Source organism: Lucilia cuprina, chromosome 4, assembly GCF_022045245.1.
Source record: "Lucilia cuprina isolate Lc7/37 chromosome 4, ASM2204524v1, whole genome shotgun sequence".
Lineage (NCBI taxonomy): Eukaryota > Metazoa > Arthropoda > Insecta > Diptera > Calliphoridae > Lucilia > Lucilia cuprina.
In genome coordinates, this window is record NC_060952.1 from 86,425,302 (window position 1) to 86,443,987 (window position 18,686).

Sequence of the window (18,686 nt, forward strand, 5' to 3'; positions counted from 1 at the left end):
TCACCACATGATGCCTTGTAAGTATCAGTATGATGAAGGAATCGTTGGAAAATGGTTATCACATATGGAAATAACATTTTCCGTTGTAAGTCTTACACTAAGTCTAAACTAAATACTTTGTCAGAAATCTTGCTTTTAATCATAATCTATAGAGAACATTTAACGTTTTAAAATTATAATAAAAAAAGAAATAATTTGATTTGGAAACATCCCAGGAAAAATGTTAGTTCTTGTTCTAGAACAAATGCAAAGAGAACCACTTTAGATTCTTAAATAACAACCTTGGAACTAGTGATGTCGCAACCCGTTCCTCGAAACATTGTTATAGTTCTAAAATACTTCTAACGAGTTTTCAAGGAACTAGTTCTTTGACATTAGTTATACATACATTGATACTACACTAGTTAAATGGAACACATACTAGTTCCGAAACAACTTCTTAGAATCAGTTGAAAAAAATGTTAAAAAAATTAAAAACTCATAAACATATATCTATTGAAATCTAAAACGCATTCATATCTTTATTTCTGCATAAAATTGAACTATAAGGAATTAAAGATAACCCAATTGAATTGTACCGGGAGAAGGGAAGCAAGATGTAGTTTAACAAATGAATTTAATGTAAGATAATTGAAAGTAAGTTCTCAAAAAAAAAAAAAAAAAAAAATTGGTACAATAATAATAATTCCTCAACAGTTTCTCAAAATTAGACTTAATTTTAATAAATTCGAATAAAAATCGCTGATAAAATGAACAATTTTTAAAATAAAAGTATATGTCCTGTAAAGCTTCCCTAGAACTAGTTCCGAGATTCACAAAAATCGAACAAAAATCATTGATTAAAGAACTAGTACCGGAACCGTTCCAAAGAACGAGTGTAGACTCCATAACGCTTCCTCAGAACCAGTTCCGAAGGTGACAATTTCTCAACGCCAAAGTAGAACAAGTTCGGGCTATAATCATGCGTTCTAGAACTAGTTGTGGAACTAATACAATTTTTGCTAGGATATTATTATTTAACTAAAAATTATATTTTATAGAAAATAAAATTTATATTTTTTTAAATTTTTGTTTTAAGTAAAACTTAATTTTAGAAAAAAATTTCGTTTTTGCTTTAAATTTGTATAATTTATAAAAAAATAAATAGAATATTTTAAAAAGAATATCTGTTGTGGTAATAAATAGTTAAAAATGTGTATATAGTTGTTAAAACCTCAAGAAGAGAACTAAAAGTTGTGCGATCTGAAAGAGAAAAAAAATATATTTATATTTGAATGTTATGAGTCTTTAAAATCTTTACAATAAAAATCTCAACATTAGTTTAGCTTTATTTCCTTAAATAATAATTCTATCTAAATATGTTGATCAAATCTTTTATGTGATATTTCACTAGAAAATATTTTCTATAAAAATTTTTTTTTGAAAAACAAAAATCGGCTACAAATCCTTAAAAACGGTCCTATAGCTAAAAAGATATTAACCAGTTATCACACATATATTCAACAAAGATCGGTAGGGATTTATATTCCTTAATAACGATCCTATAGCAAAAAGGATATTGATCAGTGATCGCTCATACACTAAATAAAAATCAAAACTATAATGGTCTTATTACAAAAAGGATTTTGATCTGTGATCACATATATATTTAACAAAAATCAAAAATCGGTTCTAGTAGGGATTTATATTCTTTATTAAGGATTCTTTAGCAAAAAAAGATATTGATCGGTGATCGCTCATGTACTCAACAAAAATCAAAACTATAATTGTCCAATTACAAAAAGGATTTTGATCTGCGATCACATATATATTCAACAAAAATTAAAAAATCAGTTCTAGTAAGGATTTATATTCCTTAATAACGGTCCTATAGCAAAAAGGATATTGATCAATGATCGCTCATGTACTCAACAAAAATCAAAACTATAATGATCCAATTCCAAAAAGGATTTTGATCTGTGATCATAGAACAAAACTAATTTTTATAAAATATATAAATCCCTAAATAGGAAAAAGGATATTGACCAGTGATTACATATATACTCAATATCAATTAAGTTCTAGTTACTTAAATAACCTGATGATGATCTGTGATCACAGAAAAATCAACATTTTATAAAATATGTAAATCCCTAATAACGATGGTATAGTAAAAAGGATATTAATCAGTGATTACTCATATATTCAATAAATCTTTTCTAGTGGGGATTTACATTCCTATAATAATGGACCTATCGCAAAAAGGATATTGATCAGTGATCGCTATGTACTCAACAAAAATCAAAACAATAAATCGGTTTTAGATCTTTAAATAACAGTTCAATCGCAAAGAGGATGATGATCTGTAATCAAAGAAAAATCTAATTTTTGTACTATATATAAATCTTTAATAACGGCTCAAAATTTATTTAAAAAAATCAAAACTACAAACCGGTGCTAATCAGTGATCACTCATATCAATATAGATTCGTATTAGTGATCGCTCATGTACTCAACGGTATAGTCGCAAAGAGGATTTTGATCTGTGATCACAGAAAAATCCAATTTTTATGATATATATAAATAACAACTGCTCCAGTTCTTTAAATAAGCGACTTATTGTTAAAAAAAATTTGATCGGTGATCAATCATACTTAGTGATCACTTATATACTCAACGAAAATCAAAACTACAAATTGGTTCTATTTCCTTAAATAAACGCGTAATCAATAATAGATAATTGATCAGTTATCATTCATAATTTTCATCTGAAACTTTTGTTTTTATCAAAAACTTAAAATAGACTTTAGTTTCTTAATAATGGCCCAATTACTAAACAGATTGTACATATTTCGACCAAATAATAAATTTCTCAAAAAACAACCCAATTGAAAAAAGGAAGTTGATATGTGATCATTGATATGCTTCAACAAAAGTTTAGTTAAAAAAAAACAATCCTAAAGTCATATCTAGCACCTTAAAGCTAAAAGTCCAACCGTCATTTAATATGCAATCGCAAAATGGATGATGATCAATGATATTTCGTATAAGAAATTTAAAATCGATTTTATAAAAGAATTCAAATTCTCTGTGGTATGTTGGTCTATGATCACCTTGAATGATATTCAAATGTAATGCAAATGATCTGTGAATCTGCTCTAGTAATGGTTCCATCGCGAAAAGGACGACTTTTCTTCTTTTTTTCAATTTATAACATAAAAATGGCAGTAGTTTCTTGAATAATCGATGTTGGTCTTACTTAAATCGGCTCTAGTTTCTATGATAATGCGCGCTTTTGTAGAAGTTTTTTTTTTTGTTTTTTGAAAAATCTATAACTTAACCAGATCCTCAAATGACGACCTAAGCGATCTGGGATCTCCAGACTTTTCTTTAAATTATTAGAAATTTCTTACCTCTTTTTTAACTGCAACATTATGTACGAAATTTTATTGTTCTTTTCCAAGTCAAATTTTTAAAATTTTCTTAAAAATTCTATTGAAAAGATTTATCAAAATTTGTTGATGCATCTTGACGTCGTTGTCTGACATCATACTCTATACTCTTATATATAGGACGATTGTATTCCAGAGCATTATGTTGTGGTTGATTTCGCTTGACAACGGTATCTTTCCAAATCATAGCCAAAAGTATATAGAAACCACCAATGATTTTATTAAACACTTCGATTATTTTGAAAATAATCGGCGTTAAGACATGCGTTAAACGGCTGAGTTCAAACATAAAACGTAGAGTAAATATTCCTAAAAATTTGACACCCACTAGAGCACCTGATAGTATGGAAACAATGAGTAGACCTAAAAATCTTAAGACTCCCTTAATGTTTTCTTTAGAAATATCTTGCGCCATAAAATCGTAAACAGTTTGTTTAATGGTCGCCCACCATTGTTGCAGCAGTATAATGAAATCATCGAAAGTAATTTGATTTTCCAAGGATAAGGTGGTGTTGGGTGCCGAATTTTCTATCGCTGGAGTATTATCACAAATTGCCTTATTGCTGCTCGAACTAGGAGCCCATTTAGGCACTTCTTCCTCTTCTACAGGTTGTACTTCTTTCAATTTTAAAATGATTTCATTATCACGAAAACGTATACTTTTTATACTAAACCAATATTGACCAAAAGCTAGTTCTTTCATTTCCACCCATAGATGGGTTTCTAAAGCTGCAGGTTGTGGTTTAGTAATACCAGCCAAAGGGCCACTGGTAATACCAATCCATATTTGGGGATTCTGGTGACTGTAGAATAATTGCAATTTATCGCGTATGTCTTTTAACATTTTATCCAAACTTTTCTCAGACTTTTGTAAACTCACTATATCACGATAACCTTTGACATTTTCGACATAACGTCTCTCCACATAGAAGCCTCTAAATAAACGAGATTTCAGCAATTGTTTGCATAATGATTGCAAGGCAATTTCATGTGGATTTGTGGGTACCACCGGGGGCACTGTGGTATTGTCCAGCATACTTTGATCGCTCATTTTTATGTATTAAGGGCAGAGATCTTTAAAATAAATTTATATATATTTTATTAACATAATTTCCTTATTTAGTAAAAATATCTTATTTATACCTTTTATGTTGCTTAATTGTTTTCTTCAGATTAGTTTGCTTCCCGTCTGTTTTTTTCTGTTAATTGTCTGTCTGCACACTCACCTAGTGTTTGGACTTCGTATTGGTGTTCACCTTATTTTAAAAGTTTTTTAATAATTTTCTCATAGACCTGTAACTGAGTCACTTTTCGCTTATTTAAACATTTCTCTTTTGTTTTATTTAATAATCATAATTAAATAAAATTGCAAATGCTGAAGTCTTCTTGTTTTATTACCTTTAACAATGGAAAACTGTTTTTATTTAGTTATTTGTTTTCTTAATATTTTGAAATATTTGTTTAAACTAATATATTTTAATTGTAATGCTCTTTTAATATTGAAAAATAGTAATATTTTTTAATAAATTTTCTTTATAAACAACAAATACAAAAAGCTGCAAAAATTTTGTGACAGCTGTTGTTTGTTGTGTCAAATTTTCAGTGATGCCATATTTGCTTAATTTAGAATATTTGAATTACCCTGTGTGTGGTAATGGTTTGTGAATAGAATATATGAAAAGTATATATTTGTAATGAAATATAGATGGCGCCATGTAACAGAATATTTAGCGTTGTCATATTAGTGATTTTAAAACTATTTAACTAACTAACTAACTAACTAACTAACTAACTAACTAACTAACTAACTAACTAACTAACTAACTAACTAACTAACCATTTAACTAACTAAGTATCTAACTAACTAACTAACAAACTAACTAACTAACTAACTAACTAACTAACTAACTAACTAACTAACTAACTAACTAACTAACTAACTAACTAACTAACTAACTAAGTAACTAACTAAGTAACTAAGTAACTAACTAACTAACTAGCTAACTAACTAACTAAATAACTAACTAACTAACTAACTAACTAACTAACTAACTAACTAACTAACTAACTAACTAACTAACTAACTAACTAACTAACTAACTAACTAACTAACTAACTAACTAACTAACTAACTAACTAACTAACTAACTAACTAACTAACTAACTAACTAACTAACTAACTAACTATCTAACTAACTAACTAACTAACTAACTAACTAACTAAATAACTAACTAACTAACTAACTAACTAACTAACTAACTAACTAACTAACTAACTAACTAACTAACTAACTAACTAACTAACTAACTAACTAACTAACTAACTAACTAACTAACTAACTAATTAACTAATTAACTTACTAACTAACTAACTAACTAACTAAATAACTAACTAACTAACCATTTAACTAACTAAGTAACTAACTAACTAACTAACTAACTAACTTACTAACTAACTAACTAACTAACTAACTAACTAACTAACTAACTAACTAACTAACTAACTAACTAACTAAGTAACTAAGTAACTAACTAAGTAACTAAGTAACTAACTAACTAACTAGCTAACTAACTAACTAACTAAATAACTAACTAACTAACTAACTAACTAACTAACTAACTAACTAACTAACTAACTAACTAACTAACTAACTAACTAACTAACTAACTAACTAACTAACTAACTAACTAACTAACTAACTAACTAACTAACTAACTAACTAACTAACTAACTAACTAACTAACTAACTAACTAACTAACTAACTAACTAACTAACTAACTAACTAACTATCTAACTAACTAACTAACTAACTAACTAACTAACTAACTAAATAACTAACTAACTAACTAACTAACTAACTAACTAACTAACTAACTAACTAACTAACTAATTAACTAATTAACTTACTAACTAACTAACTAACTAACTAACTAATTATGAAAACTAACTAAATAACCATATATCTATCTATCTATCTATCTATCTATCTATCTATCTATCTATCTATCTATCTATCTATCTATCTATCTATCTATCTATCTATCTATCTATCTATCTATCTATCTATCTATCTATCTATCTATCTATCTATCTATCTAGCTTTCTGAGGTTGCCATATCTTCTTTATTTATGGACCGATTTTGCTTATTTAAGATAGAACTGTTACAGATTTAGATCTCAAATATGTATCGGGTCTTCCAGAAATTGATTTCATACTTACTTCAGCATTAGTGATGCCAATTTAGCGATTTTTACCTAACTTCAGCTTCAAAACGAAAAAAACTTCTGTCGATTTAAGAAATAAAACTACATTTTTGTTTACAATTACACAAAACAATTTTAAAATTTTATTTATTAATTTATATTCATATTATTTATGAATTTTGTATTATTTTTGTTTTATTATCAGTTAAAAACATTATTTAATAATATATAGATATTTTTTTCTTGTTAATTTTTGGTTAAGAAATAAGCCTGTTTTGTTAATTTTTAGGAGAAATTAATTGGAAATTGTGATAAATATAGAAATAAAGTCAATTAAATTAAATAAATAAAAAAAAACATAATTTAGCAGATTTTGTTTGTTTTTTGGTTGTTATAAATTTTGGTATATTTGTTCGAATTAAGTATTATTTTTTCTTGTTGTTTGTTTTTTTTTAATAAACAATATTTTTTATTATTTTTATTTTTTTTTACTAATTTTAACAATACGTTTAAACTCACAATATTACAATATTTTTGCTAAATATTTATTTATTTTTTAATATATATTTGTTTTTAATAATAATATAGTATAATTTAGCTTAGTTTATAAGTATAATAATTATAATAATAATATATATATTTTTGTTTTTTTTTTAATTTTTTTATAATATATATGATTTGTTTTTATGTATAGTATATAAAGAACAAGGCTTGGTTTTTCTTTTACTGTTTTATTTATTTTATTTATTTTTTTTTTTAATTTTAATAGAATTATGAGTTTAAGTAAATAGTATTGATATGATTTATTGGTTTATTTATAAATATTTTTTTTAAGTTAAATAATTTTAAAAAGAAAAAAACTTTATACCAAACAGTTTAATAAGTTTAAAAAATTATAAATTTTTTTTAAAGAAATTTATAGAACATTTTTTCTAAAATTACACAAAAATATAAACAAAATTATTTAAAATAAAATATTATTATTTTTATTAATTAAATTTTATTGAATTTTTTTTGTAAATAATTTCTTTAATGCATAATTTTGTTTATTGTTAAAAATTGTTGTTGTAGTATAAGTTTTTTTTTATATATAAAAATGATTTTTGACAAAAAAAAAAAAGAATTTCTTATAAAAACTGTAAAGTTTTATTATAATTTAAATATATGTTTGTTGTTTTGTTAAAAAAAAAGAAAAATATTAAATGTTTTTTTATTTTTCTTTTCTCATCGGGCACGAGTTTGATATGTTTTGAATTAGTTTTAAATATTTTTAATAATATCCTTTAAGTTTCACAATCTTTTGTTGTCTTTTCCTTTAATTTCCTTAAACATTTTGTTTTTTTTTTTCTGTAGAGCTTTAACACAAAATATTTTTTAGTTTTTAATTACTCACTTATAGCTATTTTTGTTTTTAATTTTTTTATATAAATTTTATTTCCTTAATTTTTCATTATTATATCCAATCAATTTCACTACATTTCTTTTACAATTTTTTTTATTATTTATATATATATTTTTGTTTTATTTTATTTACGTTAAAAATTTGTTATCTTTAAGTTTACTATAAAGAGTCTAGCAATAAGTTGTTGTATTTGTTTTTAATATAAGCTTTCCGTAGATATATATATTTATAAATATGTATTGTATATTTTTTAGCAAAAATGAAATATTTACTAATTGAAAATTCGTTCATGTTGGGTTTATTTTGTTTTTTGTTAAAATTGTTTATGTTAAAAAGAAAAAGTAAAAATAAAAATATTCAATTAAACAAATTAATAAAATTAATTATAATTTTTTAAAAGACCTCTAAACATTTGGGAGAATACTAGGCATCGGGGATAGCAAATGGAATTTTTAGATTGTAGGAAACATAAGTATCCGGTTGTATCAAATCTATATTTTTGAAAATGTATATCGTATGTGCACTAGTCTATTGACTAGCCTAGTTTATAACTGGGCAATAACATATAAAAAAGAGTTTTTATACTAGTCCATAGAATAGTCCCTAGAAATACTATAAACGTTTAGCAAAAGTGTACTTTAAAACTAGTCAACAAAATACGACCACTTAGTCAATACATTTGTCCAATTCACAATCGATGTTTTAGGGTTGTAACGTTTTAAATAACAGTTGTCCACTTACAATCTCTTCTTTAAAATGATCTTTTCCGAAGTCTAGTTAAAATTTGGCGAAGACGGTAATTCTGTAACTTTGAGTTAAAATTACAATCCTAAGTTATTATTACATCAACGTACTTTTGCTGCTTTGAAAATCGAATTGTACCAATTTTGTCAACACTGCTAAGAGTAATTGATCTTTAGATAAATACTATATCACAAAACACAAAATTTAGAATAAGTTCAAAAACTTCATTAAGTCGGAATATAATTAATATAAACCTGATATCTAAACAAGAACTTACTCGGAAAACTCTACTAGTTAATATACTAAGGAACACACTAGTCTATAGATAGACCATAGAGTAGTCAAAAGATAAGGCATATCACTAGACTATTCTGTCTTTATTATTAGCATTGAACATAGCTTATAATTTTGGGTAATGATGTCACCATGGCTAGTCTAGTGTATAGTCTAGTCTATAGTCAAGTCTAGTCTATAGTCTCAAGTCTAGTCTCTAGTATAGTCTATAGTCTAGTCTCAAGTCTAGTCTCTAGTCTAGTATCTAGCCAAGTGTATAGTCTTGTCTATAGTCTGGTCTATAGTATAGACTATAGTCTGGTCTATAGTATAGACTATAGTTTAGTCTATAGTCTGGTCTATAGTCTACTCTATAGTTTAGTCTATAGTCTGGTCTATAGTCTAGTCTATAGTCTGGTCTATAGTCGAGTGTATAGTCTAGTCTATAATCTAGTCTATAGTCTAGTCTTTAGTCTATAAACTAGTCTTAGTCTAGTCTATAGTCTAGTCTATAGTCTAGTCTATAGTCAAGTCTATAGTCTAGTCTATAGTCTAGTCTATAGTCTAGTCTATAGTCTAGTCTATAGTCAAGTCTATAGTCTAGTCTATAGTCTAGTCTATAGTCTAGTCTATAGTCTAGTCTATAGTCTAGTCTATAGTCTAGTCTATAGTCTAGTCTATAGTCTAGTCTATAGTCTAGTCTATAGTCTACTCTATAGTCTAGTCTGTATTCTAGTCTATAGTGTAGTCTATAGTCTAGTCTATAGTGTAGTCTTTAGTCTAGTCTATAGTGTAGTCTTTAGTCTAAATCATAATCTAGTCTATATTCTAGAGTAGTATAATCTATACTTCAGTATACAGTCTCGTCTATAGCATATTTTATAGTCTTTAGTCTAGTCGAATCTGCAGTTTAGTCTATAGTCCAGTTTAAAGTCAAGTATATAATCTAGTCTATAGACTTTTCTAATCTACTGTCTAGCCTATAGTCTACTGTATAGTCTAGTCAATAGTATAGTATAATTTGGTATATAGGCTAGCCTATAGTCTGGTCTACATTCTAGTATTTAGTCTAGTTTAATCTATAGTCTAGTCTATAATCTAGGTTATAGTGTGATCTATAGTATAGCCTAGAGCCTAGTCTATAGTTAAGTCTGCAACTTAGTCCATAGTTTAGTCAATAGTCTTTAGTTTAGTTTATATAGTATGTATAGTAATATGTGGTCAAGTATATAGTCTGGTTTAATGTTGTCTGCAGTCTACTCTAGTGTTTACTATATAGTATTGTTTATAGTCTTGTCTTAATTCTAGTCTACAGTTTAGTTTATATAGTTAAGTCTTCTATGGTCTAGTACATACTTATTTCCATAATTGATTCAAACTCTTTTCTGCAAGGTAATGTTGTTATAGATTTCAAAAAAACAACAACTAAGCATATAGAGAGCGAGAGTATAAAGTAAATACGAATACGGTTAAACCAAAAACAGAATACTTAAAGGCCCATTCCATAGGTAATTTGAAGAAAAATCAATTAAAAATTTGTCAAACAAAAAGTTTAGGAGTTAATTTTCCAAAAAAAAAATAATAACTGAAAGAACACAATTAATAAAAAACTCAATGTTTTCTTTTTTTTTGAAACGAACAAGTAAAATTATTTATTAATACACATAATTATTATATTGTTTTTTTCATTTAAATATTTAATATGTATGTATGTAGTATGTATGTATACAGTAAATATAATAATGTAAATATTAATAATATATAAAGATAATTCATTTATTTCACATAGAAAACTATTATTTAAATAAAATAATTAAATTGTAATAAAACCTCAAATTAATAATTATAATGAAAGGAATAAAAAAAAGAATTTTTGTTAAAACTTAAATGGTTTAAAGGTCTTTTAGTAAAAATATTAAAAATATTAATAAATATAATTAATAAACAAATTTTGTTAATATTTAAATATATAAATAGAATAATGTTAGATTTTATAATAATAATTAAAAAAAGGCATTTATTTTAAAGTTACGGCAAAGAAAATAAGGCAATTATATATGTTTTTTTTTAACATTTGATTTTTGTTTAATAAATTAAAATAAATTGTTTATAAAAAAAATCTAATAAGAAAAGTAAAAACATATTTGAAAATTTTGTTTTGTTAAATTTAAAAAGAAAACATGTTTCCCTAATAAATTGTTGTGGGTTTTGAAAACAAAAATAATAATTTAATTTATTTGGTAACTGCTTTTTTGTGGTTTGCTGTTTTGTTTTTAAATTGTTAATAAATATTTTTTTTAAATATATTAAAATCTAAAAATGTTTTTTTTGTTTTTTTTTACTTAATAAATATTGCGTTTTTTTCCATTAATTTTTTATATCATTTTCAATATAATATTTTATATTTTTCTAATATTTTTTTTTTTATAATTAATTTCAAAATAACACATTTGTCTTTTTGTTGTTGTTGTTGTTTATAATTTATTTTTAAGAATTTTTTTATTTATTTTTTTTAACATTTTATTTTTAAACTGTCATGTAAAAGTTGTTGTTAGTTTTTCCTTTTTTTCTTGATATGTATTGGTTTTTTGTTGTTGTTGTTGATATTTTTCATATATTTTTAATAAATTTATTAAATTTTCTGGTTGTTGTTGTTTTTTGTTTTAATAATAATTAATATAATGTTCCCATAATTCATATATTGTTTAGTTTAAATTAATACGCTTTTTTTCTTTCTTTTTATTTATTTAAATAGTTTATAAATATTTTATTTTTTCTTGTTGTTGTTGTTTTTTATTTTTAAATATTATACTTAATATTGTTTTATGCCGGCGTATTTTTTTATTTGAATTTTTTTCTTTTAATTTTATATTCAGCATATCTTTTTGTCTTTTTTTAATTTTAATTTAAATATATTTTAATTTGTTTTATATATAATGTCTTTTTTTATAAGTTATTATTAATTATAAATTAAATTAAAAATTATTTTATAAAAAAACAAGTTTAAACTTTAATAAATATTAGCTTCTATACTTTTTTTGGGTTCAAAGTTGTTTCTTTTTCTTTCTTTACTATAAATATTTATTTATAAAATTAAAAACAAATTACTTTTAATAACAATACTTAAAACTGTTTAATACTTAATGTGGAGAGAAAAAGAGAAAAAAGATAATGATTTTTTGTCTTTGGAATATTTAGAAAATACAAATGTTTTCAAATTTTGGTCCTACTAGCTTTATGACCTTTTCAAAATCCAATTTAAATACTTTCAAATCTTTGGCCAACTGATATTGATGTAGGTTTTCAAAAAACAACCACTAAGCAGAAAGAGCAGATAAGTTTTAGGCAAAAACATCTAAGCAAAAAGAGAGAAGATATAAATTGCTTTAAATACGAATACAATCTAAACTAAAGGATGATTTAAGTCTGTTTGTAGCATGCATAGGCATTGAGCTCTCTGTATAGTTTTTTTCTCTATTGCATATGTGTGAAAATATCAAGACAACACAAAAGAGAGCTCTTTGCTTACTTTATCTTCAGACTGAATACTACAAACTTTTTCCAATTACGAGCTTTATGACTTTTTTTTAAATCCAGTTAAAATACTTTAAAGTCTCTGCCTAACTATTAAAGATGATTATTTTTCAAAAAGCAACAACTAAGCATAAAGAGCTTAAATCAAAAGTTATAAACGTACAAAGTTATAAATCTCTTTAAAGCGGTCGTAAGCAGAAATAACATATGCGCCTTCTAATTAGTTTTTCTTGTTTTTAGGAACTTGTTAAAGTTTAAAAACAACAACTAAGCACAAGAGAGACTTAAACCATTTTGAGGCAGTCAAAAACGTAAAAATAGCTCTCGGATTGCTTTTCTTTTTTTTACGTATGTGTGAAATCAAAACAGCTAAAATTCATATCTCGACTTACTACTGTCTGAGAGAGAAAGAACGAAAGTTCTGCGTATTTCAGTGCAAGAAAAAATTATTTGTTGTGTTTTCCAAAAATGTCTAATTTTATAAAAAATTCACTTTGAATTTTTATAAAAAATTCACTTTGAAACAAAAAGGAATCGATTATATTTTGTACAATCATTTTATCTTTTTGTAATTTGATCGCTGAAGATCTACAAAATCTCGCTCTTTTCTAAAATTTCTTATTTCCTCTTGCTTTAAGATGAAACGATATGAATTATTTTTTGTTAGATCACTTTCTTTTTTGTACAATATCTTTTTTGTTTTGTATCGATCGGTTTTAAACTATTTTGTGAAAATTTTGAAAATTTTCATCACGATTTCTATCGCAAGGTTTCTGATTGAACTTTAGCCAATTTAGATTGGATTAGAATAATTTAAAAATAATAATGATTATGAAAAAAATTTTTATGCTATCGATCTTGTTTGATTTAAGAAAAGTCCTACTAACTGGTCTATGTAAAAAGATGTCTATTTCCTATTCTAAAGCTTCAGAATGATAAGCGAACATTCATAAGATCTTGTGATCTTACAGATCTTCATTATCATCCGAACTTTAAAAGCTATTAGTTTGATCTTTTATTGCTATCGATCTTGTTTGATTTAAGAAAAGTCCTATTATCTGGTCTATAGCTAAATATGTTTATTTCCAATTCTAATGCTTCCGAACTTTCAAAGCTTTGAGTATGATTTTTTTTGTTTTTACATATTTACGTTACCGATCTTGTTTACTCTTAGAAAAGAGTAAACATGATATTTTTAACATATGTCTATTTGCAAATGAGCTTTTTGCTTTTATATAAATTTAGAGTTTTTCTTTCAAATTATAATGCATCAGACATTTCAAAAGATTAGCATGTTCCCAGGACAAGATGAAATGCTTATTGTGAATGAATCCGTTCTAACGATAAATTAGAGGTGTTAAAAAATGTGTAATGAGAAGATTCTTAGATAAAATTTTCTTTTTAATTGTTACTGTAAAAAGTTATTGCAAATTCCGAATTATCATTGTAACTATGTCGCGACACGTCGTGAGGATAGAAGCCACAGTTTTAATAAAACAGCTTATTAAAAGATAAAATATTAAATTTCTACTTTAGATAACTATTGTGAATGAACTCGTTTTCACGATAAATTTAAGTTGGAAAAAACTTTTTTTGATAAGAAGATAATAAAAAACACTATTTTAAAGAAACAATTAGTTAATGGAATAGCCTGTTTCCACCACAAGATGAAACGCTGTATAAAAGAACGACATGATGAAATGTTTAATTCTTACTTTGAATAACTATTATGAATGAGCCCGTTGGCACGAGACAACTGTAATTTGATGTGCTTAGAGTTGGAAAAAAGTGTTTCGTAAAAATGTATGTTCCCACGACAATTACTGTTTCATGTAATATAAAAACAGCTGAAGAGAATAACATGTTCCCACGATAACACCAAATGCTTACTTTTTACTTTGAATAACTATTGTAAATAAACCCGTCCGCACGATACAACTGTAATTTGATGTAACAGTTCATCAGGTTAATAAAGTTGAAAAAAGAAGATTTTACATAATATTTTATAAATAAAAATTGTAAGAATTGTTTAATTGAGCTGAAATATTTATTAAGTTATTAAGGTAAAGCTTAACTTAAACTTTAGCATTTTTGTTATAATTAAAGTTTTGATAAATCAGATTTAATAAATTTAAAATAGAAATCATTTGTTTTTTCTTTTCCCAAAAAAATCATTATTTTTTGAATTTTTGATAAGAATAAATGTGTTTGGCTTAAAACAAATTTTAACTTTTCTTTGTTTTTTTTTTTTGTAAGTTTTATAATTTAGATTGCTTTTGTTGTTGTTGACAGTTATTTTTGTTTTTTTTTTTAAATACTTAAGACATAAACATTTATTTATTTTTTTAATTTTCTAAATATTTTATTTTAATTTTTTTTTGTTTTATATATAAAATTTAAGACTTAACCTGTTGATATTTTGTTTTTTTTTTAAATTTATTAATAATTTAAACATTGCTATTATTAAGTTTATAATATATATATATATTAAAAGAATAAATTTTTAAAAAAATTTTATATATATTTATTATTTATATATATTTGGTTTTTTCTTTTTTTATTTTTGTTAAAAAAAAGGCGCAATTTATGATATGCATTAGTAAGTAAATTGTTATATAAACAATTTGCTTAAAAGTTTGTTTGTTTTGCTTTTGTTTTTTTTTAAGTTAATAATATAAAGTTAATAAAGTTTATGTTTTTTATATTAATTTTTAAGTAAAAGTTAAAATTTGTTTAAAGGGAAAAATGTTATATTTTTAAGTATTGTTATAATTGGAGAAAATTATTAATAATGGACGGAATTTTTAGTAAATTAAATATAGAGAAAAAAAAATATAATAATAATTAATAATTAAAAGGCAAGTTTGTTTTATAAAAAAAATCATTTAAAAATTATTTTTTTTTTTAAATTTTAAAAATTATTTTTTTATAATTTTAAAAATTATTTTTTTATAATTTTAAAAAATTATTTTTTTTCAAATTTTAAAAATTATTTCTTTATAATTTTAAAAATAGTTTTTTTAAAAATTATTATGTTTTTTATTAACTTTTTAGAAAAAAATTATTTTAAAATTATAAAAAAATCAAATTTTAAATTTTTTTTTTATAAATTATAAAAAAATAATTATTTAAAATTATAATTTTTAAACTAAAATTTTTTAATTTTTTTTTATTTAATTTTTAAATTAACAAAATAAAGTAGTTTTATTTAGTTTAAAGATGTTTTAAATAATAAATTATAACTTTGGTTTGTCTAGTTTAAAACTACTTGTTAATATGTTGTTGTTGTATTTTTTTTTAATTTTAATATTTTAATTTATTAATTTTTTAAAATATTTTTTTTTAATATTTTTTTGTTTGTTTGTTTTGCTTTAAACAATTAATAATTGATATTTAGTAAGGACAACTTTGGTAATAAACAAATTCATTATTTTCTTTTTTTTTAATAATTAATTACTTTTTGCTTAATTTATATATTTTTTTTCTTAAAATTTATTAAAAAAAATTATTATTTTTTTTAAATAAAAATTATATTTAATATTTTGTTTTATAAAAAAAAAATTTACTAAAAATATTTTTTTATTTTATAATATTTTAGTTTAAAAAACCCCAAGTTTTTTTAATTTTAATAATTAGTTTGTTTTAATTTTAAATTAAATCTTTGATATGTTTTTGTTTTAATTTGTTGTTGCTGTTTTTTTAGTTTTTTTTTTCACTATTTTAATGCAATTTATTTTAGGAGCTTTTAACTGTTAATTGAATTGATTGTTCTAGCTTTAGATCTCCTAAGAAAAAAACTTCGGCATTTGTTTGTTTTTTTTTGCTAATTTTAGGCCCTTTTTATAAATATTCAAGTTTTTCTTTTTTTTATTAAAAACAATTTACAAAATTTTTCAAAAATTGTTGCGGTTGTTGTTGTTTTTATTAAATTGTTTCCAGTTTTTGTTTTAATAATAATATTTTTTTTAATTTAGTTTTATCTTTATTTTTAAATGTCCTTTTTTTGGTTGTATATAAAGTTAAAAAGTGGGCGGAAATATATATGTAGAGAGTAGAGTTTGAGTAAGAGAGTATAAAGTTTTTTTGTTGTTGTTGTAGTAGTTATTAGTTAGTTATTATTAATAATAATAGTTTATAGTTGGACAATTTTTAAAAATTAAAAATTGTATGTGGGAGTAAGTTTTGTTAAAACGTTTTAGCTTTAAAGCTCAGAGAAAACTTAAATTATTAAAAAAATAACTTAAAATTCAATAATATTATGATTACCGCAACCATATTATGTTAAATAACATTATATACATGTATAAAGCAAACAAGTTTTTGTATGCTTCCACCTTGTAATATAACTTAATGTTATAATAAAATATGATTGCCATAACCATATTATAGTTGTAATCTCTGGCTGTATTGTTTGTTATTTAAAAACTTTTATTGTTTTGTAAATCTTTTCCTTTTGTTTTACTTTTATTTTATTTTTTTTATATCTGTTCAAGTATTTGCTTTAAAGAGTCTTTTTTTTAAGTTATTTCCATAAACCTCCAAAAATTTTCATTGTTTTTTTTAATATTTCTTGTTTAATTATTTAATTTTCTTTTTTTTTTGTTTTTGTTTAAATTTTGGAAACCTTGCTTATATGTATGTATTTTTAATAATTTATTTTATTTATTTATTTTGTTGCTAAAAATTCTTAGGCAAAATTGCTTTTATCTCTATTAGCAAATTGCTTTGTTTGTCGTTGTTTGTCTTTGTTAATTTTCAATTTAATATTTTTATATTAATATTTATTTTTAATTTTAAATTTTTATATTTTTAATGAAACTTAAGGGAAACTTTATTTGAAAAAAACAGAGCTTTTCTTTTGGTTTTTTTTTGTTATGTTTTGTTCTAAAAAAGGGCACATACGGTTAAGCTATACTTAAACTGTCTAAACTATTTCCATGTCTTTTTATTTTGTATTTAATTTTTTTAATATTACGTTTAAGCCTTTAAATATATATATGTAATTTTTTCATAATCATAATATTATTTTATTTATATTTTTATATATATTATTTCTTTTGTGAGTTTTTTGGGCAACTGAAGTCTATGGTTGTCAATTCCTTTTTTTTGTTTTTAATGAGAAAATGTGTAAAAATTATTAAATTTTTAATTTGTAAAATAAAATAGAAGAAAAGATCAACAAGTTCAATTAAATATTATGTTTTACTGAATCTTAACAAACATATAATTTCTTTTAATTTACAGTTTCTTTAATTTACAACAGAACTGGAACTGGAACAGAACTAGTACAGAACTAGAACAGAACTAGAACAGAACTAGAACAGAACTAGAACAGAACTAGAACAGAACTAGAACAGAACTAGAACAGAACTAGAACATAGCTAGAACATAACTAGAACATTACTAGAACATAACTAGAACAGAACTAGAAAAGAACTAGAACAGAACTAGAATAGAACTAGAACAGAAATAGAACATAACTATAAGAAGAACTAGAGCAGAAATAGAACATAACTAGAACAGAACTAGAATAAACCTAGAACAGAACTTGAACAGAACTAGAACAAAACTAAAACAGAACTAAGTAGAACAGAACCAGAGCATTAGCTAATGACTTAAGCAAATTTTATATTTTAATATTCACATATATTTCATGATTTTTTTTAATTTTCAATTTTAGGGTTATGAAGGATCTCTATTAAAAGTAACTAGTAAAAATGGTAAAACTGCATCGGTAAGTATGACGTTCCTTACAGCACCTTCTAAACCCACTATAAACATAATTAAATAAACACTTTCACCTCTCTATTTCCTTCAGCCTGTTGGCTTTGTAACATTCCATACTCGAGCTGGCGCAGAAGCAGCTAAACAAGATTTACAGGTAATAATTACATTTTTTTATTTAACTAACTTAAGTTTAAGTAAATTAAAAATTGTAAACTATTTTGTATAACCTTTAGAAAATTCGTTGCAAAAAAAAACTCTATATAAAAAAGTTAAAAAGTCTCCCATTTCAAGAAAGCTCTAAAACTTTTTATTAGTACAAAAGACAACAAAAAAAATAAACAGTTTAACAACAAACAACACCCATCAAAA

The 18,686-nt window shown here is 23.7% G+C and overlaps 1 protein-coding gene across 3 annotated transcripts; it reads right to left on the reverse strand.

Annotated features, from left to right (window-relative positions):
• Positions 1-1,088: 1,088 nt before the first annotated feature.
• LOC111676956 lies at positions 1,089-4,953 on the reverse strand. Of its 3 annotated transcripts, none has more exons than XM_046949320.1 (4): positions 4,830-4,882; positions 4,575-4,730; positions 3,393-4,505; positions 1,089-1,242 (listed from the first exon to the last, which is right to left on the reverse strand). In XM_046949320.1, the coding sequence occupies exon 3, from the start codon at positions 4,480-4,482 to the stop codon at positions 3,472-3,474; it is 1,011 nt and encodes a 336-aa protein (XP_046805276.1). In that variant the 5' UTR covers positions 4,483-4,505; positions 4,575-4,730; positions 4,830-4,882; the 3' UTR covers positions 1,089-1,242; positions 3,393-3,471. The 3 variants fall into 3 exon arrangements, with proteins under 3 accessions (XP_046805276.1, XP_046805275.1, XP_046805274.1); XM_046949319.1 differs by having other exon boundaries at positions 4,575-4,738; positions 4,830-4,870; XM_046949318.1 differs by having other exon boundaries at positions 4,575-4,953.
• Positions 4,954-18,686: the final 13,733 nt, after the last annotated feature.